This window comes from Lissotriton helveticus, chromosome 5_1 (genome assembly GCF_964261635.1).
Source record: "Lissotriton helveticus chromosome 5_1, aLisHel1.1, whole genome shotgun sequence".
Lineage (NCBI taxonomy): Eukaryota > Metazoa > Chordata > Amphibia > Caudata > Salamandridae > Lissotriton > Lissotriton helveticus.
In genome coordinates, this window is record NC_136065.1 from 303561546 (window position 1) to 303584041 (window position 22496).

The 22496-nt window shown below is 44.4% G+C and overlaps 1 protein-coding gene across 5 annotated transcripts in view; it reads right to left on the reverse strand.

Annotated features, from left to right (window-relative positions):
* Positions 1-22496, reverse strand: part of TMEM201 (transmembrane protein 201) — a 300538-nt gene that overhangs the window by 263120 nt on the left and 14922 nt on the right. For all 5 annotated transcript variants that reach the window (XM_078642297.1, XM_078642296.1, XM_078642294.1 and 2 more), the window contains exons 2-3: positions 8822-8942; positions 4048-4242 (exon numbers count right to left, since the gene is read on the reverse strand). In XM_078642297.1, coding sequence (XP_078498423.1) covers positions 4048-4206 — 159 coding nt within the window. In that variant the 5' untranslated portion in view covers positions 4207-4242; positions 8822-8942. The remainder of the gene's footprint in view (positions 1-4047; positions 4243-8821; positions 8943-22496) is intronic.

Genomic DNA, 22496 nt, shown 5'->3' on the forward strand with positions numbered 1-22496 from the left:
AGGCATCAACACATTTAACTAAATGGTGCTTCAAATAAATGGTTCCTATAATTTCACAGTAGGTTAGCAAACCGTTTTTTTTCTTAGTTCCATTTCTTTTGTGAACATTTTATTTTAAAAGCAAAGTATCATCAATCTTGCTTTCAAGCTTCGCAGATATTTGCATCAAATTAGGGAACATCCTGGGAGCATTGAATGTAGCCTCATATTGTTAAACTTTGCAAACACATGTATACATTTTTACACTGGAACCACTGTAGTGCAGCCCGAGCTTAAAACATTTCCTTAGTGCACTCACCCTAATAAGAAAGGCTTTGTATTAATGAACCATGAATAGAAGTTTGAACAGCATTAACTCTGGGACGCAAATATGACCTTTGCTGCAGACCAGGCCCTTACCTGATTGATAATGTGGTACTGTAAACTGACAGCCAAAGGGTTTGTGTTGCAGGGGTTCGGGACTACTTGTCCCAAGGACAGAATAAACATGTAAACTTGTTGTCCTTGACCTCAAACAAGATGTCCTCGGAGTTGGGCTATAGGAATTCCACACCCCTGGAGCCCCCTCTCTCCCCTTACTACGCCAAAGATCTTAGCTTAGATCAGGGGGCTGAAGAACTCACCCTAGAAAAGATTGACACAGTGGCGCTGGAAGTAATGCTGCTCCGCACCGATGTCCATAGAATCTCTGACAGAGTGTCAGACATGGAAAAGTAGGAGTTAACACTACAGGCAGAAGTGGTCACCCTTCAAAGTATTGTTCTGGAGTTGTAGTCACACACCTAGCGTCTGAAACTGTGGGCTGAGGGCAACAAAGGGCACTCTAGGAGGAATAATATCCGCCTTTTGGGCTTCCCGGAGAAAGACAAGGGCTAATCTATGGAATTGTTTTTAGAAGACTGGATTACAAACTTGCTACACCCCAAAAGACTGTTGAAATGTTTCACAGTGGAGAGGGCCCACATCTCTTATCTTCTTATCACACTCGATATGCAAGTGAAATAACCCGTGGTGCCTCTATGGAGAATGAATGTGGCGGCATTGACAGATCAGGTGTTTGCTCACGAGGTCTCCCGAATACTAGATGGGTATTTCAGAGATAACAGGGGCAGCGCCTCGTTTAGGGCAGTAGAATGGGAAACCATGAAGGTGGTACTGAAGGGTGAATGCCTAAAAATTACTTACGGAGTTAAACAGTAACTCAAAAGAGAGCTTTGTAGCCTGGAAAATACAAAAGGTTCTCTTGGAGCAGGAACTAGTTAAGGAGCCCCTCAGTATATAGCCATGGTAGGAATGTAAAAAGGAGTTATTGGATACCTGGGATAGGCTCGGTAAGTTTGTGCGCTCCAACTATAGGAAGAGCCTACACAGAGAAGGGGATAGGGAGAGCCGCATGCTTGCGATGCTAATCAAAGATGAAAAAAACAGTGCACCTATTGCGGGATAGCATGATCACCAGGGTAAACTGGTCTCTTCACAGTTGGCTATAGCAGAGGTCTTTGCGAAACATCTACAGGGGGTCTACACGGCCCCTTCCCTCACAAACTTGGGGGAGATGAGGGTTTATTGTGACAGGAGATATGCCATGCCTGACTAGGGAAGACAAAAGCTCTGGATGCCCCATTAACCAAAGATGAAATTATAGAGGCAATGAAAAGAATGAGAACCATGAAAGCTCTGGGCGGGGACGGCCTACCAGCCGAATGTTATCACACTAGGCAGGGTGATCTAGCTGAAGAACTACTGGAAGTTTATAATGAGGCTTATGGGAGGGGACTGCGGCCCGAGTCGGTGAGGGAGGCATTAATAGTCATGTTACCCAAACCGGATAGGGACAGCTCAGAGGTTTCCGCTTACCATCCGCCATCTATGTTAAATGTGGATTTGAAAATCTTTAGTAAAATACTGGCCACGAGACTATTGCCCATTTACCGCAATTGATCGATGAGGATCTATGTGGATTCATTCGAAATAGGAACACTTTGCATAATTTACGCAGGCTTGCTCTCGTAATGCACTCTCTAACTTTGCAATTGGATCAATATGCACCTGCATTGCTGGACATAGAACAAGCTTTTGTTTCACTATCAAGGGATTTTCTCTGGCTGGTCCTACGTAATTCAGGTGTGGGGGGGGGAATACTTTTATTAAATGGGTTGAACTGCTGTATAGTGACTCTGCAGGTAGGGTGGGTAGGACCGCATCGAGGAGATTTGGGTTATGCAGAGGGATGCGCCAAGGGTGCCCCTTCTCGCCACTTCTTTTTGCAATGGCTTTGGAGCGATTTGCTTGCCGCCTAAAGATGAGACAGCAAGGATGGGGTGGACAGGTTGGGGAGACCACCCACGTGGTCCCCCTTTACGCAGATGATGCACTTCTATATCTCAGAAGTCCCAGACAATCTGTCCCCATCATGCTAAAAGTTTTGACTGAATTTGGGGGAACACACCGGGCTAAAAGTCAGTCATAAAAAGTCCAAGCTATTCTCCTTAGGGACCGTGGCAGGGCGACCAGAAATAGATATGCCTCTCGTGGATCTCCCATGGGGGGACCAAGACGGTCCGTTATCTGGGGATCCGGGTCAATCACGGAGCACCAGACTTTGAAAGGGAGAATCTAGACAGGATTATTGAAGGCTTGAAGCATAGAATAAAACTCTGGAATACATTGCGGCTATCCTTAATGTGTAAAATAGCCTTCACTAAAATGGTCAACCTGCCCAGATGTCTGCATCTCTTCCAAGGGACCCTATTTGACATCCTGAGGCATGTCTTCGCGGTCCTAGATGAACTAATAGTAGAGCTACTGTGGAATACAGGGAGACTGAGGGTTAGTTTAACAACAATGAGACGTACCTGGAGGAGGTGTGGGTTAGGGGACGACCCATGTTTGTAGTACTACTTCTTAGCCTCGCAACTACTACATGCAATCCATAGGTTGGATGAATATGAAAACTGGGAACGCAGAGTATTGGGGGGGTTTGAGTGGACAATACTCACTCCTGAGGAAATAATGCCGGGATCAAAAGCACCAACGTGGATGCCCCATATAGTCCACATGGTATGTGGAGCCTGGGAAAGGACAGTAAAGACGGATGAGGAGAGCGCCATTCGCACGGACATGAATATCTGTAGTCTGCGCCCATTCAAACTTATCGACAACACTAGGTCGTACGAATGTGGAGGTAGGGCGGTTGTGAGGTACTGAGGGACCTCTACCCCAATAACCAGTTTAGAACTATGACAGGCGCCTTCGAGACGTTTCAACTAGGGAATGGGCAGTTCTTGCAATACGTAAAAATAGCAGTGACGGCACGAGTGATTTGGCCCGTGTTCCCGACCTCGCAACCACCCTACCTCCTTCTCCACTACTGCATCTAAATCTTTGTTGCGAGCTCGCCATCAACTTTTAGAAGGGGCCTTAAAACCTGGCTCCTTATTTAATTTATATATTTATAACTTTCCCTCCATAAGTTAGTATGTTATGGCATTGTAGCTCAAAGCATTTAAAGCAATAGATAGCCTTACAAATACCACTTAACATAACTTGCTGCAATTCCGTGCTAATGGCTATACAATATTCTATACAAAATAAACAAACAGTGGTCTTACCTCTTCTGAAACAACTATCTGCGATGCATTTTATTCTGTTGCAAATGGAATTTTAACTCATGTTTCTGTACATGCTTGTCAACCCTAAATGCAACCCAATACGCTTTCCTCCATACAGTAGTAACAGTTTAAAGTCACATGGTAACAGCTCTGCACCTCATACAGAAGGTAGCAAATGGTGGTGTTGAGTAGCTATCATAGTGTGGAGTATCACCCACTGCCATGTTACCCAAGCGTGAGCCATGTTACAACATACATCAAGTAGGAGGTCAGAAACCAGTATATTCCTGGTAAACCTTCTGCATGCCAGTGCTGCTCTACCACAACTTACCTGCCTCGTAACAGACCCTCGCTTAATAAAGTAAAGATTAATAAAAACATTTGCACATTGGATATACATTATATTATTACACACCCAGCATCAATAGCATCTCACCTCATCCCTGGGCTGGAACGATGCCAATTGCCTGATCTTGGTGGTCTGGTTGCTGCAGCATTTCTTGCACAGGAGAAGATGGCTATTGACCCACTGCTGGGGCTTGGCAACATCACAGAAGCTAGTTTCTCCAGACACTACATGGTTGAGATGCTCCATGAACTGAGCTGGGATTGGCTTGTTATAGTCTCCATTCTGGGAACAATAATAAACAAAATACCAATAACCTTAACGACAACCAGAAATTATATGGACAAAAATACTAAATACAATATTTGTGGGGGTGGCTAGACCAATAGAACAGTAGCTTGCTGCCACCACATTCTTTTCTCCCAATAACCATGATGTGAAACAAGGAGAGATCTGGTATATGTTGCTAACCATTCACCGAATGTGCAACACAACCCTGGTCAGGCTTAGACTTGTAGTGCAACAAGGCCATCAGAGAAATGGTCAGGAACAGTGCTGATAGTGGACACCTGAATGGTGCCGTATTTGAGCATTGCTCCCAATCTGTATGGAATTTTGTGTTCTCTGTATTGCAGGCAAACATCTTGGTTTTAACATACTTCCAAAATGGTGTCACAAATGGGGTGTATAACTGCTTTTTCACGTGGTGTGAAGGGAGTTAATTTTTTTTCTTCCCCTTGAAGCAATGCCGGCCTGTGTGATCTTCTGAACACCTACCGCCAGCACCCATGGTGAGCAGTGAGCTCTGCTATCCATTTTGTGTTTTTTTTCTTTTCAGTAGCGCAAATTTGTCGGAATCCTGGCTCTGTGAATTTTAATGCATGGGACTTTTTGCAACTTGTGTGTCCCATGAAAATAGTTTTGTACATCTGAATTCATACCTGGGGACAGTGCGGGGTAATTATGATCTTTTGCAATATCTTTTTGTAAAATTGCTACATGCCTGTGCTGTCTTTTTCTACCCTCATGTCATTAATGTAGGCCTGTGTAAATGAAACATTGTGGGTCTCTATGTGTGATAGGATACCCTCAATCAGAAACAGCATGTGTATATACAGTTATCACTATTTTGATTTTCATCTGCTCCAGAAACGTTTCCTATTGCCCACTGGTAGACTTTGTGGTAAATATGTAGAAGTATTGGTGTATTTTTTTCTTAATACTATGCGTGTACAGTATTACTTGTTTCTAATTTTGTTTTTGTTAACCTCCCTCACTGCTCTTCCTGTTTACCTGTAGGTGCGACGCACAGTTGGATCCTCTTGCCCCTATGAATTTGCCTGTAAGTTTACAATGGCAATGAAACATGTCAGCTGCTCCCAACACCATGGTCTAAACACATACTCCGTTTTTTAATCATGAAGCTGGGGAACGTATATTAAAGAAGATAATGGATGCCACGTGGACTCATTTTTTAATTTCTTTGTGAAGAGTAAGGGGCTAACTCTCGCACTTTGAGGACCCTATTACATTTATATGTGATATAGGAGTCTAGCTTGGAATAGTTCATTACACTCATAGTATGGATGGATACACTTGCACTATATGGATTCTTCCTGCCCAAATAAGAAAGTGCCAATAATGATTAAATTAGCCAGTTGGGAAGAAGATCAAGCCAACAAGCTCCTGGTGGTTGCTACAGTGAGGCACTTCCAATTTTTTTTAAAGAAGATCTGCCTGGCTATGGAGGGGAATCTGTTTGTTGACACTACGTTGTTCTATATACACCCTTACTGTAGATTGACCAAGTTTCAACAGAGCTGTACGGGTTCCTGGATTTAGCTTGGGCCACAGGAGCCTGACATTCACTAGTATTTCTGGGGTGTGGGGCATGGAGGTTGTTTTTTTTTTAGCCACAATGTGACAGTACCAGGGCAATGCTGTCCCTCCGCATTCTTGGGCAAGCATCCCCCCCACCCCTATCTTCACAACCTTCTCCCAACTCCACCCTCCATTTTCTAAAATCCTAATTCCCCAGAAGCACCCTCAGATCGGCTCTTTTTCCTACTTTTTATAGTAGAACTCCCAGTCTAAAAGCTCCCCTGTCAAACCCTTTCACAAGAAGGGTTTCTCCTAGCCAGAGTTATGAGGACATACAAATATTGGAGACAATGATTGACCCTGTGGCAGAGGATGTGCAGAGAAAATGACAGTGAAACTACAGTTGGTTAAAGTCCAGACAAAAGGACAATGGGCTAGAACAACAAAACTGGAAAAGAAGACTGTCCTTTGAGGTACAACAAAATGGGGACCAGCAATCTGGAGACTCCTAATATCATCAGAACAAAGTTTGGGAATTAGCATGCTCAACTAAGTTTGAAGAGTCAGCAATAATGGGTGTATACCACACTATACATGCTAGCAACCGGTCACTCGTACATTATATGGTATACGACCCTTGACCTACATAGCCACTCTTCTACACATCTTAACTATCACGAGAACATTTCACAGGTGACATGTACCAAATGCATGAAAATACCCTCTTGTCGACCCTAGGTGGTCACTTTAGAGCATTTATAAACTATTTATTGAGATAATTTACAATGGCTGGGTATGTACAGTGCACACACTGAGCAGGCCCATTAGGTGAACCTTGACTGGCATTTATGCTGGCTACCTGTAACTATAGCAGACCCGATGCTGCTCCAGTGGCCTAAACAGGTAACTGTATGCATTCTCTGATCCTGGAGGAACCCTAGAGAGCTGCTTCTATGGCCCTCTCCAACCAGGGCAAACATTAACATCATTCCTTTATCCCTACTGTCCCAAAATCCTGGAATTTTGGACAACAGTAGTACAGAAACTAGCAAAGAGGTGCCATTGTAATATGATAACAACTTAGAGATGAGTTTGCTGGGGTCCTTCTCTGCATGCAAGTCAGCAGTGGTTCCTCAATGGGAATCCTCAGTTAAAGAATGGGCTAGGGCAGAAGAATTAGCCGGTGGAGGAAGGAAGAGCGGGGGAATGAGGAGACGCTCTCCAGCACACCCTCGGACAGAGGTGCTGGAGGCCTTTGAGAATCCAGATGGTTGGGCTGATGCCCTGCTCTGACACATCAGATTCAGGGGCAGGAGGTGAATCGCCTGGTACTTAGCACCTACAAGGGCATTGTGTAGCCTATCTGCTACATAGTCGGAGATGAGGAACCCACACAGGTGACTGTGGACCACATCGTTAGCTGGCCTATAGTTAGGATGCTTAACCCTGCCGCTTTGCGACTAGGCAGTCTTCCTGACTGTATGAGGGAGAATATCGGAATGGCCTCCTAAGTTTCTATGTGGCTATTAAGGGATTCAATAATCGCTTAGACCCAAATGTTTTAATTGTTTGGTTATGGTTTAATGTATTTTCTGTATCTTGATGGAAAATGTATACTGTACAAGATTGTTCCGGTATTCTGTAACACGAGGGGGGATATACCTTAAGAGACACTGTATATCTATTGGAACATTGAGACCTAAATGCGATTATTACTAATCTGTACAATTGTAGTCTAACTCCACATAGGTATAGTGTATCATACTTATTGAAGTGTTGATATATTATGTGTACATTCGGATGTGAGAATCCCTAATAGAGGAATTTTTAAAACATATGTTTATCACTTCAGGGTAGTGCCTAAAGAGCTTCTACAATAACAGCATCTCTTTTGCAGGCCTGGGGGGTTAATCCAGTCACTGGTGAAGGGACTCAACATCATGTATCATGAATGGCTGTATACAGTTGGTCGCTACGAGTACCTAACTTGTCTCTCCAAGGATAGTACAGAGCATTTGTCATGACTGGTGCATCAAGCCAATGCTGCTGATATTTCTGCTTCCTACAATGGTGACCTGGCAATTGAACACCATTCCAAACAAGAACTATTCTCTTTCTACCGGTCTGGTAATGTGCTGTAGTGTCTCATAGGACACATGAAATGCTATATAAATGTAATTACAATACAAACCAATACATTAGTAGGTAAAGAAGCATAAGACCATTCGTTATCATACTAATAAGTTTGAACTCCCTGCCAAAGCTAGCATAGGCTTCATGAAGACTGCAAGACCACAAACATCTGTGAGGGACAGCCGACATTAGAAAACCATAAAAATCCCTAATGACCCATGCCACAAGATTTCTACTGAAGGGGAAATCATTCCCCTACCTACAGCTGCACATGAACGTTTGATCCTCCAAAAGGAGATCCTCCACAACAGCTGAACAATCTCAGGTAACAGTTTGCCTAAGAACCTAAAGCTAGTCCTGGCCAATGAAATGGCACATACTAGGCAAATTAACACTCTAAAAGTAGATTTTAAAAACTAGCAAATGACTGGAACAATACATGAAACTAAGATTTCCAAATTTACAATTCTTTTTCAGGACAGCCTTCTGGAAGCCAAACGTACCAGGCCAGATGAACCATAACCAAGAGTCAGAGAATGACGATTCATATTCTGAAAGCAGATTTTAACAAACTGAAAGATCCAGACTAAGATGAAAAATAACAGTGATATGTTCCATTTACTAAACGTATATATAATATGGAATGCCAAGTAAATTAAATCTCATTATATGGGCCTCTTTCTGCCGTAGAAAAAGCTTACTTTTAGGCAGGAGAAGTGTGTAGAGAGGAAAACTCACTATTACATTTTGTGCAAAGAGTCAAAGACAGAGACAACAACAGATGATTCAAGAAGGTGCAGAAAGGTTCAAGTTACTGACTACCCAATAACCAACAAAGTTAACACTTTTACACCAAACGTTTTTTCAATTGTTAGTTCAGATTCTATACAATGATCCCTTTTGACTTTACCTCTTGGAAGCCATTATACTGCTCGCAGTTAGGACAGTCCCAGCAGTTCCGGTTACCGTAGGGGACTACGGTGTCCTGGTTGCAGAACCAACAGTTCACTGCTACATGGGTTGGTTTTCTCCTAAGAAATCGGGAGGGAGAGTAAGAGAACTTAAGGAAAACAAAATCAAAAAGGAATTTAAAAAAAAGTTAAAATCGCATTAAATACCAAGACTACATAGCATTAAATAGGAGTCTGGTAAACAAACCATCAATCAAAAATAAATACATTTTTTAAACCCAGATGCCAAGCATAATTAACCGGTTTCACTGCTCGGTTTGTGGTGTACAATTCACTGGGCCCTCAAAAGCAGGCAGTTGTTTCCACTTCCCTCTGGAAAGGTTAGCGGCAAATGGTGCAGTACCCTAACAAACAACATTCAACTTGATCAGACAATCCAGCGACTCATTTGTGAAAACAGGTGTTGAGTAAGTAACATGTGCCCTCAGACTTGGGGGGACTCCAGTAAGCAATCGGCTCTTCAGTCTTCGGAGAGAAAAAAAAGGAACAAATGTCTGCTGGACAGCTGCAAAGACTGGATACCAAGAACATTGATTTGGTTGACAGCCGCTTCCACAAGGCCTCATTCACTCTAAAGACTTGGGAATTCCGATATGTGGCTTTCTTCATCAACCCCCTTTACCCAGGGCAATAATAGCCCATGCCAAAACCTAAGCAAGAAGCAATAAAACAAAACGCAGGGCCAGGTAAAGTGCTAATAAAACCAGAATGCTAATAAGCAACCGGTGGAGGAAGACAGAAAAAGAAGCAAATAAGTCACTTGCCTTTGAGCATTTATGGCGACTGACATGGCAGAGTGCACCCTTTTTTGGGATGCCAAATAAGACCAGTTCTCAGCTAACGGCCAGCTCGACTTAAAGGTCAAATAAAAGACACTGCATGGCTGAATACTCGCCACCAACTAGATCTGGATATCTAAAGATACTTAAGCTGAACCCAGCCACAACAGAGTTTTTTGCTCCACCTCATCGCATAGTCAAAGGCAGCAAGCAAAACCAAGTCCAGGGATGGATTAGGGAAAATAATCTAGACAGCTTCACAGCACTAAATTATCAATCTCATTCGTCCATTTTCAGTTCCTAGTCAAAGTATCTGCATGGCAAAGATGACTGTCACACCTGTCACTTCTTCCTACAATCCGTATTATAATCTGCTTGGCACAAAAGAAAGCTGCAGCCTAAATTTCATGACGTCTCCGGCTTCATTCCAACAACTGGGCCGTTCTTTGTGCTGCCTACTTCAAGTTGCCTGCTTGGAGCTGAGCGGAACATTAATGATTTAAGGTTAGGAAAAGGATAATTCTGATAGAACTATTTGAGGGCTGGGTAGCGTTGCAACACACATGCCCAGTTGCCCTTCTTGAGCAGCCTCAGTCACAGAAATGCCATCCAGAGGAAAAAAAAGCCACAAAAAAACAGCAAGACCATACCAGGTTTATATAACCGTTCTGAAAATGTGTTCCCTTAACTAAAGTACCTGAAACAAGCTGGACTTAAAAAGAGGAGTTGGATTGTTGAAAAACAAAAATTGGCAAAGCCAATAGGTTTCGCCTATGCAAGTCTATTAGACTAGTCAATTTTTTTTTAAAAGAAACTTTACACAGGAATGCGGGCCGATTTACAACGTAGCTTAAAGTAAATAAAAATAAAGTGCTATGGCGTGGCCAGCGTTGCTTCTTTGGTCTACTATAAGCCTTGTTGCATAGCAGCCTGCGCTGCTGTGCAACATCTTTAAAAAACATTAACGCAGCCAAATAGATCCGCGAAATCACAAACACGAGGGAGATGCAGGGAGCAACAACGGATAGCAGGCGGGTTAGGGGTGGTAGATAGCACCAAAAAAAAAAAAAATGGTCAGTGAGGAGGGAAGGACACAGACTGCAGACACATGCGCTATTCGAGAGTGCATGTCTAAAGTACATGCAAGCAGCCTGTGGACAGTGGAAGAATACTGGGTGGCACTGACAGGAAGCTGTACTAGGTCCATGCTTCATGGCAGACACGGCGCTGAAGCCCCGGGGAGGAAGCTGGAGGCAGAGACCAATCAGAAGCAAGGTAACCAGAGGAACATGGAAGCCAACCAATGTTAACTAATGGGCAGGCTCTAACCCCTTTTAAGGAATTTTTTTTAAATGATTTACAAGAGAATTTACAAGCACAGCACAAGCACTGTGCAGGCAAAACCTAACAAGAGTGGAGTGAAATAGTAGTAGGGAGATGGACACTTTAAACTAGCTCCAGACAACCAACAAAGAGATACTAATTCTTGTGTTTCCCACTGGCAAGCAAAGGACAGTTTTCTGCAGTTGCTCGGTGTTGAGCCTTCAAGTAAGAGTCGTCCTCCAGACATTCTTTGTAGAAGTTCCTTCCTCTTTAATTTGCAGTTAACAGCACCACCATTCTACAGCAGGACTAGTGGTCTCCATCGGCCACAAACAGAATCATCCTCCATTCCCATTTCAAGTGTCATCACAATTTTCCACGTTCTCAGTGTCCTCAAGCGCTTACAGAGCGAAAGCATCATATATAGCACAGCTTCCCTTTTATAACACCCTAACTCAGAACAAGAAATTAATGGGATATGCATTTCAAAAAAGGAAAATATATATCTTTCACAAGTATTAATGTTAGACACTTCCTCAAGATATTCCTAACTACATAGAAAAAAAAAACGAAAGCACAATTGAATTCCTGATAGTCACTCCACCCAACAGTTCTTCTTAGGAAATGTTTCATGTGATATGGTAGAATTTCTAACACTTCCAGCTGACCTCGAGCAGCAGTGATGGCAGCTTTGTCAGAGTCATCAAAAAAGTGTTGATGGGTGCAGCTTTCAGCAATCTTGACATACTAAAGCAGAGCCAGTGTTCACAACTACTACATTTTCTTCACTTTGACAACAGTAAAGAGACGCATCAACTTAGACATGCCTTTCTCACAAATCCTGGACTTTTCATTTGAGACTACATCATTCACACCCCAATTGCCTTCACATACACTCTGGTTTTTCGGAACTTTTATTTCTGTTTGTACGCAATTAGTTTTTGGGCACACATCTCAGTTTGCAAGATTTCAAACTGCTGAGAACCATTCAGATGTGTCTGATAAAGCGTGGTATTCGCTAACCTACCTTTTAAACATAAGAAAGGTGATTCCAGGGATACTTTATTAGCAGCAGTGCGATGGGTTCAAGTACACGCCAGAGCCGCTCTCTCTCTCTCCACCACCAAATAGTGCTCTTCTGCTCCCTTCAAAGACCTTGTTACAAAAACGATCACTCTTTCCTCCCCATCAACTCAGTCAAAACAGCAACTTGCCCCTTTAAGCTTGCACCTGTTCTCAAAATGGTCTTCATCAGTATGTCGAAATACCCAAGAGAAGGGTTTTTTCAAGTTGCTTTCTTGATTGTATCAAAAGGATTTTCACAATCCTGTAATCACTCAAACTTGGTACCGTACTTCAGAAATAAACAGCACCAAAATACTCACAAAATTATTAACAAATTTAGTATAAACTTCTGTCAGCACCAGAAAGAATATGCCTTGATCTTGGTCAGCAGTGAAAATGCTTGCTGTAGTCTAGCTTTAACCCTTCTACTAGCATAGTATTCCCAAATAAATCACCAAACTCACCTGAAACCTTCACTGTTTTCTTAATCCATCAAATTAGTCATCGAAGCTTCCCAATACCAACCTCAAAATTCTATCATGACCGATGTGATCCTTCCCATAGACCACTATGTCACTGCAAAAGTACAATATCTGAGGCACACTCTCCAAAACCCCTTTCATGACTTATGAGAAACATGCTGCTGCCGAAAGCTAACCCAAAGAGCATCCGAAGGAATCTAAACACCCCCAGTAGTTTCACAAAAGAAGTTCGCAGATATAGGATATAGTGAAGACAAGTCCTTGACAATGAATACCCAAGCTTCAGTCAACCTCTCATGTTTGGTGAGGGCGGGTGGTCTACACCTGTAGAATTCACTATCAATCAATCAATGAATTTGTAAAGCGCGCTACTCACCCGTAGGGTTTCAAGGCACTACACATGCTTGTTGGAAAATTTGACTCCCAGCCTCCCAAAATTACTAACTAAGGTATGTCCCTTACTGGAACCAATGTCCGTAATTCAAGCTGAGAAATAGGTCACTGTATTTCCTTACAGAACTCACCCTATTGGTAAAAGTTTAGCATTAATGAACCATAAATAACATTCTGAATATCTAACACATAGGGGTGCACATCTTGATATAGCAGCAGACAATCCTATTTCTCATAACCATCATATGGTACTGTAAGCTGGCTTGCAAAGGATTTGTGCTGCAGGAATTGGGTATACTGGACCAAGGGACAAAAACATGAAGCCATGCTGTCCTTGACACCAAGCAATATGCCCTCTGTTCTGGGCTACTAGAATTCCACACCCAATAACCAACCAGTCCTTCTACAAACCACATCATCTTCAATTACTCAGTGAAAAGGAGAGAAACATGACAAATACAGCACCCAAGAGGGCAAATCTTCAACCATAGACATCAATTAGTAACACATACCTACAGCACCAAAAGGCTTCAGAACCAGCAAATACTGCACCAAAATGTCGGGAGTCTGCAATAAAAACTGTATTTACATAATAAAGACCTTCTGTGTTATGTAAGGCTCTGGGTAGTACAAGCAAAAAAACAATAAAAGTGGTGTGGGGAAATAAAAATGGAAGCTAACAAACGCACACAAAAGATACTTGTGACAAGTTGGAAGACAAAACAATGATATTATGTTTCTATGACACAAAGGTAATAGCTCCAGGCCCCAGATCTGAAGGCTGGCTCAAGTACTTTCCTTGCATTTTAATAATACCTATTGATTAATACTAAAGTGGACAGTGTGGGGCTGGATTCAGACACCTGGCTCGCTATGCACAGTAACTAAACTACAGATATAATACAAATCACACAAGGTAAAAAAACCTAAAGAGGAGCACTTGCAGCTTTGTGCAAGTCAGACTTGGGTCAGATACTTACCTAGTCATGGTTAGTTAGATTCATACACAGCTTGCACACTTTTGTATTGGCCGATAAGATCTAAATATGAAGGAAGGATATTCCATGGTAACAAAGTAACAGAACCAGTAATAAAACAATGGTGGAAGCACTTCAATCGGAATTGGTCGATGTGGCAAAATGACCACTGCAGGAATGCATCTGAGCAGAGAAGCAGGGCTCCAGTGCAATGAAATGGAAAAATGTAATTGTATGATTTTCATCTGAAAAGATTGTGCCATACGACAACTGAAATTTCTGTACGTTCTGTGCTTGTGCCCTTTACTGGCTTTCCTATGAAAGTTTACTTACTTCATATCAAGCCAGTGACCTCACCAACCCACACAGCCGGACACACACCCAACCCAGTTTTCTCCGCCAGTGGGAAAATCCCCTACAGACCACACCATCGAACTCCTCTGGACCGAAACATCACTGCACAGGGCTCTAAAAATCCTTTAATTTTTACTAGACCTGCAATTCTAGTATCCTTAAAAATTTACTCCACCCAACTGAAATGCACTTGACCTCAGTTTCTGGAAATGGAGCAAATTTGACAAGTTCACAAGATTTAAAGGCATTTTTATTGCACATTCATTTTGTGAGCAATAAAGGTGACTTTAAATCTTGCTATCTTGTCACATTTTCTGTGCTTTCAGAGACAGAGGTCAAAAGTCAGTTTATTTTCCTACTCGCCCTTAGAACCTTAAAATAGCTTGTCCTAATTAAATCTGGCTCGAAAATGTGAGTGGGTGAATGGATTTTTCGAGCCCTGCTGCATACAGCTAGCCTTCCCCATGCCCACCTCCGCCCTTATTGCCCCCCTCCGTTGGAGCTGTAACAAGGCCACTGAAGGATGTCTCATCGACTTCCTCGGCATGACTAGTCTGCCAACACCAACACCACAGATTGCAACCATCACTGATGGCTCTTCAACTGCGCTACCACTCTGGCACCCTTCACAAACACACCAGGCAAGCAACCCTCCAAGAAAGCCAGATGATTCACTTACGCCCTCCACAAGTCCAGAAGCACCTGCTGACAACTCGAAAAGAGATAGAGGAACAACAAAACCCCAGAGACCTATGCAACCTTCAATACCCCTGTCAACGCACACTACCTTCTCCTCAACACCACAGGACAGAATAAACACCAAATGCATACAACAGCAAAGAACTCTTCACCATCGTCAAGGAGTTCTCACAGGCCCAACAGTGAGACCAGGGACAACACACCCTCCCAGGACCTCAAACAAACGCAGCACCTTCTTCTACCACAAGGGCAGGCAGATCTACGACAGCTTTGACACCCAAGACCGTGCCACTATGCCCACCACCACTGCACACAACCAAGCCGCATCCTAACAGATCGTGCGCAACTGGACTCCGATCACCACAGACACACTCAAGACCATGAAGAGCATTCATTCAGGACCACGTCTTCCATAAAGCAGCCGCCTCCATCGCCCCCTAGCTTTGCAGCACCATCAACTGTTCCATCGAAAAAGCCACCTTCCCAGACTGGAAACATGCTGAGATCCACCCCCTGCTGAAGACGCCAGCTGCGGACCCGACAGACCTCAAGAAATTCAGACCCAACCCCCTCCTCCCCTTCCCAGCAAAGGTCATCAATAAGGCCATCAACATCCAACCATCCAAGTTAATCGTAGAGAACCACATCCTGGACACCTCCAAATCCGGCTTCCGAAGCAACCACAGCGCCGAGACAGCACTCCTCGCTGCCACCTACAACATCTGCTCCCCCCTCAACCGGGGAGAAACCGCAGCCCTCATCTTAAGTCAAGTCAACTCAGAGGTTTTTGTAGAGCGCAAAACTTGTCACCGGAAGGTCTCAAGGCGCTTTGGGAAGAGAAAAGCAAATGGAAACAGTGCCGTGGAAATGATTCAAGCGAAAAGGAGATCTTATTTTGGGGACAGCCAGGTTTTGAGACTGGCCCGGAAGAGTTTATGTTCAGAGATGGATAAAAGAAGGGAGGGCAATTTGTTCCACAGCTGAGGGGCGAGATAGGAAAAGGAGCGATGGCCATTTCGAGAGGTACGAACGCGAGGCTGGATCAGGAGTGATTTATGGCTGGATCTTAAAGGTCTATCTGGTGCATACCAATTAAGCTTCTTTCGGAGGTAATTAGAACCAGATTTATACAGGATAGCATGCGTCAGACTCAGGATCTTAAAGTGGCTTCTTTGGCGAATGGGAAGCCAGTGAAGTTTTTTCAACGTGGGGGAAGAGGGGGTTCTGGGTGGAAGGCCAAGAGTCAGTCTGGCCGCTGTATTCCGCAGGGACTGCAGTTTGGAGAGCAGATTTTCGTTGAGTCCGAAAAACAGGGCGTTCCCATAATCAAGCCAGCTGATGACCAAGCCCTGCACCAGAGGCTTCCTGGTTTCAATAGGGAGCCATTTGAAAATCTTTCGGAGATTACACAGAATCCCGTAGCAGGTGCAGATAACCTGGCTGACATGGTTCTTCATGGACAGGGAGTGATCAATCATTATCCCTAGGTTGCGGATTGCAGGTTTAGGGGGAGGACAGGGGCCAAGTTCCCGGCGGCCACCACTCGTGTGACCAGAATTCCTCTGCTTTGCCAAACAGAATAATGTCAGTTTTACTACTGTTCAGTTGAAGTTTGTTGCTGCACATCCAGTTGCTTATATCGATCATACAGTTTTTAAAGCGGCGGAGAATATCCGAGTAGTCTGGGCCACATGTGATAAGCAGCTGGGTGTCGTCAGCATACAAGACAGTTTCAAAACCGTGTGATTTAATGTTATTGGCCAGAGGGGTCAGATATAGATTGAATAACATGGGGCTTAGGATAGATCCCTGGGGTACCCCCACGGTAACTGGGTGGCTGCTGGATGTCAGAGTGTCAACTTGAACTTGTTGTATAGCTCCTATATATCCTTATATCGTGTTATGTTAGCATAGGTACATTTGAGATTTAAACGCCATTTTTCCTTTCTTGCAACTTCTGCACACGACCCTTAATTGTTGACTTAGCTTTCAACCTAGTGGTTTGCCGTGGTGTATGTGAGAATAATATGTTATTGCTCTGATATCAGTTTTGTTTAATAAACCATGTCTGCACGGAGAGTGCTGAAGTTTCAGGAGCAACACGATATGGAATTGTTATGAGGTCTGATCTCCACGCCTTCATAGTCATAACACAAGTGCAGCCTTTGCCAACTTGGGCTTGAGGCGGGATTGATATTGCTTTGCACGAGAATTGTTAACACACTTGATGCGGTGCACATGCAGAGAGAGCTGGTGTATGCTGATGTGATTCCTTCATGCTAGGACACTAAGGTATGGGCCCGCCCTAAAACAACCCAAAGAGACCTTCTTAGCTAATAATATAATATATGTGTTAGGGAGGGTGAGATATAAGTGTTGTTAACTCTTATTCATTACAGCATGTTAACATGCTGTCACCATTCGCTTTTTATGTCTTAGTAACTATGCTGATAATTTTGCTACTGATAATAAGTATACTTGTATTATCTAAGATACTGCGCCTGAGAAGACGGCATTAGTAAATAAACATTTCAAATGCACATGTGTCTTCTTTACTCCATGTTCTGGTTTGTAATGATAATATAACGAAAGAGTGTTCATGAGTCCCACGTACCCTGAGGTACTGTAAGTTCATGTTCTGGTTTGTCTAAACATTGGGTGTTTGATATGTCCAATGAGACACTGTAGCTAGCTCGGTATGGGGTGAGTTGGTTGCTAAGGTAAGTTTTGGGACACCCTAATTTGCCAAGGTTCCACTCCTCTGTGCACAGTTCTGTGTGAGTACAGAAACCCTGCAACATGTTAGATAGTTACCCAGACAATCCAGGGTTTTTCCTCCGATACCCACCTCCCACAACCGAAGTTTCAGGATGTCGTGGGAGATGGTATCAAAGGCTGCCGATAGGTCCAATAGGACCAGAATTGCTGACTCCCCTTTGTCCAACGTTAGCCTGTTATCCACAATCTCTAGGACTGCGGTCTCTGTACCGTGGGCGGCACGGAAGCCCGATTGGGACGGATCTAGAATCCCGTGTGCCTCCACAAATGTAGTAAGATATTTGTTCACTAAGTATTCTAAAACTTTCCCAAAATAAGGTAACAGGGAGATGGGCCGGTAGCTGACCAATTGGGTAGGATCATTGGAAGGTTTTTTTAAAATGGGCCGGACTAGTGCATGTTTCCACGTTTCTGGTACCCTAGCTTGGTCTAGTGAGGAGTTAAAAATGCACAGGAGTGGATCTGCCAACTGAGGTAAGATTTTGGCGCAGGAACGGGGAGGGAGGGGGTCCGTTGGGGAGCCAGATTTTACTTTGTGTAGGGCCTCCAGTATGTCTGCAAATGTAATTGGATCAAATTGGGTTAGACAGGGAGTGGCTGTGAGTGCATCCGCAGGAGGATTATCCCAGATTTTATTGGTGGGATGGAATTGGCCAGGATCCTTGCTCAGGAAAGAGGAACATATTGTTTTAATTTTATTTATTTTTTAAACGTGACATGGAGTCAACCCATTCATTTACTATTTTATAAAGTTCTTTGCTAGAGTGGGCTGCGTTATTTACCCGTAGAGTAAGGAAGGTCTTTTTAGCCATTTTGATGTTTTTTAAATAGAGCAAATGCCGTAGTTTATAGGTCTTTCTATCCTCCTCGGTTTTAGATTTACGCCATTGGCGTTCAGCCGCACGGCAAGATTGTTTATCCCCTTTTAAAGCGGCGGTGAACCATGGAGATGCATTGAATTTCGTGTTCACAGTTGTCTTTGGGATAGTCTAGTCTAGGGCTTTTAAAATGGCAGAGTCTAAATTGGTAGCCATTTGTGCCACTGGGGTTTCTGAATGTGGTTCTTGCATTTTAAAATGGGCCGTGAAGATTTTCGGGGTCAATTTACGCCAAGGGCGGATAGGGACTCTTATTTTATTGTTGGCCATATGCACAGAAAGTGCAGGGATACTGAACTTTAGGAGGTATTGATCGCTCCAAAGCATGGAAAGCGGGGCCTCATTTCTGAGTTGAGCTGAATTGGTAAAAATGTAATTGAGTGTATGTCCCGCTCGGTGGGTGGAGCCGATGACCCGTTGGGTAAGTCCTAGGGTTTCCATTGTGCGGATTAAATGGATAGTTTCAGGGTCTGATAATAGTTCTGCGTGATAGTTGAAATCTCCTAGCAGAATAAAGTTTTCAGTTGCTAAAACATGGGAGGCAATTAAGTCTAGGAGGGAGTTAAAATTATATTTGGAGCCGGGGGGGCCTATAGACTAGGGCAACACGCCATGTATCCACGTAAGAGACTTTGATGTTAACGATCATAATTTCGGCGGAGGAGTTGGAGACAAATTCTAGCAGCTTGATTTCTAAGGGAGCTTTAGCTGCAATTGCAAAGCCTCCACCTCGACTCCCTGCCCTGTCCACCCTGGTGAGATGGTACTCCTCAGGGAATGTAATTGCTATGTCAGGGGAGGCCTGACAGTGAAGCCAAGTTTCAGTAAAGAAGCAGATGTTGGGTTTCTCTGCATCAATCAGGCCCCATAGCTCAACAGCTTGTTTGGGTACAGATCGTGTGTTTAGATAAAGCGCGGTGAGTGTCTTAGCATGACTTATAGGTTTGATGCTCTGCGTGAAACAAGATTCACATAAAGGTACTAGGTTCTGATTGTAATGATATGGGGTAGTAAGTAACGGGGAGAAGTTTTGTGGGCTCACACAGAGGAGTAGTCTGACAATCGTCTGATGGGGAAGAGCGATTGCTTCAATGTTAGAAAGTTTTTCGGGGTTTAGAAGTTTCAGCTCATAGCTAGTATAGGTTAACATTGCGTGGTTACACCGCTCACCAAGCATGATGGAAGGTGTGGGCAAAGGGACCGGGCCACGTCCTGGCGCGGACGGGCGCAGACAGGCTTGCCTTTGGCGCACGCTGCGCACGTCCGCGCTGGGGAGGGTCATTAAGTGGGGAGGAGGGCGGGTCAGCTTCGTAACGCTGACCAACCAGAAGGAAGGAGATGATGCTCTGGCTTCCTGTCCCTCCGTTCAACCGGCACAAGCCGTGACGGCCTCGGACCAGCCTGAGAGCAGGAGTGAACGAGGGCAAGTGAAAGTACAATTAAAACAGAGGCGCGGTTTGAAAATGCGGGTAATTACAAATTCCCCCAAGCAGCCTGTAGGCATTGCTGTCGCGCCCCCCAACACTAGCGCTTCAGAGGTTCCAGTTACAGCGTTTCTGTTGCTGATGTTCTCTTCCTACTGGACCTCTTGGCGCCTTCGACACTGTCTCCCATTGCACCCAAATCACGAGACTCCACGACACCAACATCCGCGATAAGGCACTAGACTGGATCCACTCCTTTCTGACAAGCCAGACACAGTGAGTCAGATTACCCCCGTTCCTCTCGGAACCTACAGAGATCAGCTGCACATTGCTCCATGGTTCCTACCGGAACCCCACCCTCTTAAACATCTACATGGCTCCCCTCACAGCCATTGTCAGAAGCCACGGACTCAACATTGTCTCAGACGCCCACACCCATCTCCCTCACCAACGAACCCACAGCTGCCAGAATCAACTCTCACAACAGAATGAAGGCAGCTCCTACCTGGATGCAAGACAGCTGCCTCAACCTTAACTCGGATAAGATCAAAGTACTCATCCAGGGACCCACCCCTCAACCTGGGATGACTCCTGGTGGCACGCCGCACTAGAAACCCCTCCCACCCCTCCGGACCACGAAAGCAACCTCTGCATCCTACTTGACCCCTCGCTCTCAATGAACCGCCAAATCAATGCAGTATCCTCGTCCTGTTTCCACACGCTTAGCCTGCTTCGAAAGACATTCAGATGGCTCTCCACAGAATCTAGAAAGACTGTCAGCCATGCACTTATCACCAGCAAACTGGACTACGGCAACGCACTACGCCTGCATCGCCCAGACACAGCTCAAGAAGCTACAGAACGTCAAAACGCTGCAGTCAGCCTGGTCCTCTACATCCCCCGCCACATCACCTCAAATAACTCCACTCCCTATCAACAAGAGAATCATCTTCAAGCTTCTCTCTCATGCCTACAAGGCCCTTCACGAAACAGGACCAGAATACATGAATCACCGCCTCGCTTTCCACACACCCACCAGACAACTCCGCTCATCTCGTCCTGGCCTCCGTCCCATGGATCCACAACACCAGACCCAGAGGAATATACTTCGCCTATCTCGCTGCTAAGATCTGTAAGACCCTACCCACCACCCCTCGGGCAAGCTGCATCACTGACACAGTTCTGGAAGGACCTCAAGACTTGACTCTTCGACTGAACCTCTACAACCAGATGGATCAGCAGCCCCCCAGCACCTTGAGACCCTCATGGGTGAGAAGAACAAGTTACTTACCTTCGGTAACACTTTTTCTGGTGGATGCATTATCTGCCTGTGGATTCCTCACCTTTTGAATACCCCCTGCGCCAGCATTCCTCGGGAAAATTCTTGCCTAGCTCTCCCACGTCGATGAGGATGTCACAATGGACAGGATCCGCTCGCGGCACCATATGATGTCATCAGAGCCACAAAAGGACCTCGTCGGCGTGCGGACGTCAGTTCCACCCATTTATTCCGTGTCACCGAGGCAAACAAGTGGACCGACACATTTTCAAATATATACATAGCATAATCAAATATATACACTTAATAAAAAGCACAAAGGCATAATCAATAAAAACAAAGAAATAGCAAGTGAAAAGCATTTCTCATTATTAAGATATAAACATGATTAAAATAAAGCATTGTTTGGTAGAAGCAGGTGGACAACGGGGAGGCGGGTGGGAACGTAAGGAATCCACAGGCAGATGTTGTATCCACCAGAAAAAACGTTACCGAAGGTAAGTAACTTGTTCTTCTGATGGATACTTCTGAATGTGGATTCCTCACCTTTTGAATAGATTCCCAAAGCCATACCTTTCCCGGAGGAGGGTGTCCACCTGACTAGACCAAACAAATCCTGTAGAACAGAGCGAGCAAAATGGCCATCCCTCCTAACCTCAGAGTCCAAGCAGTAATGCTTTGCAAAGGTGTGGAGGGAGGCCCAAGTTGCTGCTTTACAGATATCAAGAACAGGAACACCTCTAGCCAAAGCAGAAGTAGTAGACTTAGCTCTGGTGGAATGAGCTATAATACCTTCTGGAGGGTCCTTCTTTACCAGGGTGTAGCAAATTTTGATGAACAAGATAATCCACCTGGAAAGTGTCCTTTTGTGCACTGCTTTGCCTTTCTTCTTCCCAACATAGCCCACGAAGAGCTGATCGTCCAGCCTTAGATCGCTAGTCTGATCTAAATAAAAGCCGATAGCTCTTTTAGGGTCAAATGATGCAGCCTCTCTTCCTCCTTGGAAGGGTGAGGGGGAGGATAGAAGGTAAGTTAAGTAATGGATTGTCCCACATGAAAAGGAGTGACCACCTTGGGAAGGAATGCAGCCCTGGTCCTTAGAATGAACTTATCCGCATGAATGGTTAGGAAAGGAGGTTTGGAGATAAGAGCCTGAAGCTCACGTACCCTCCTATCCGAGGTA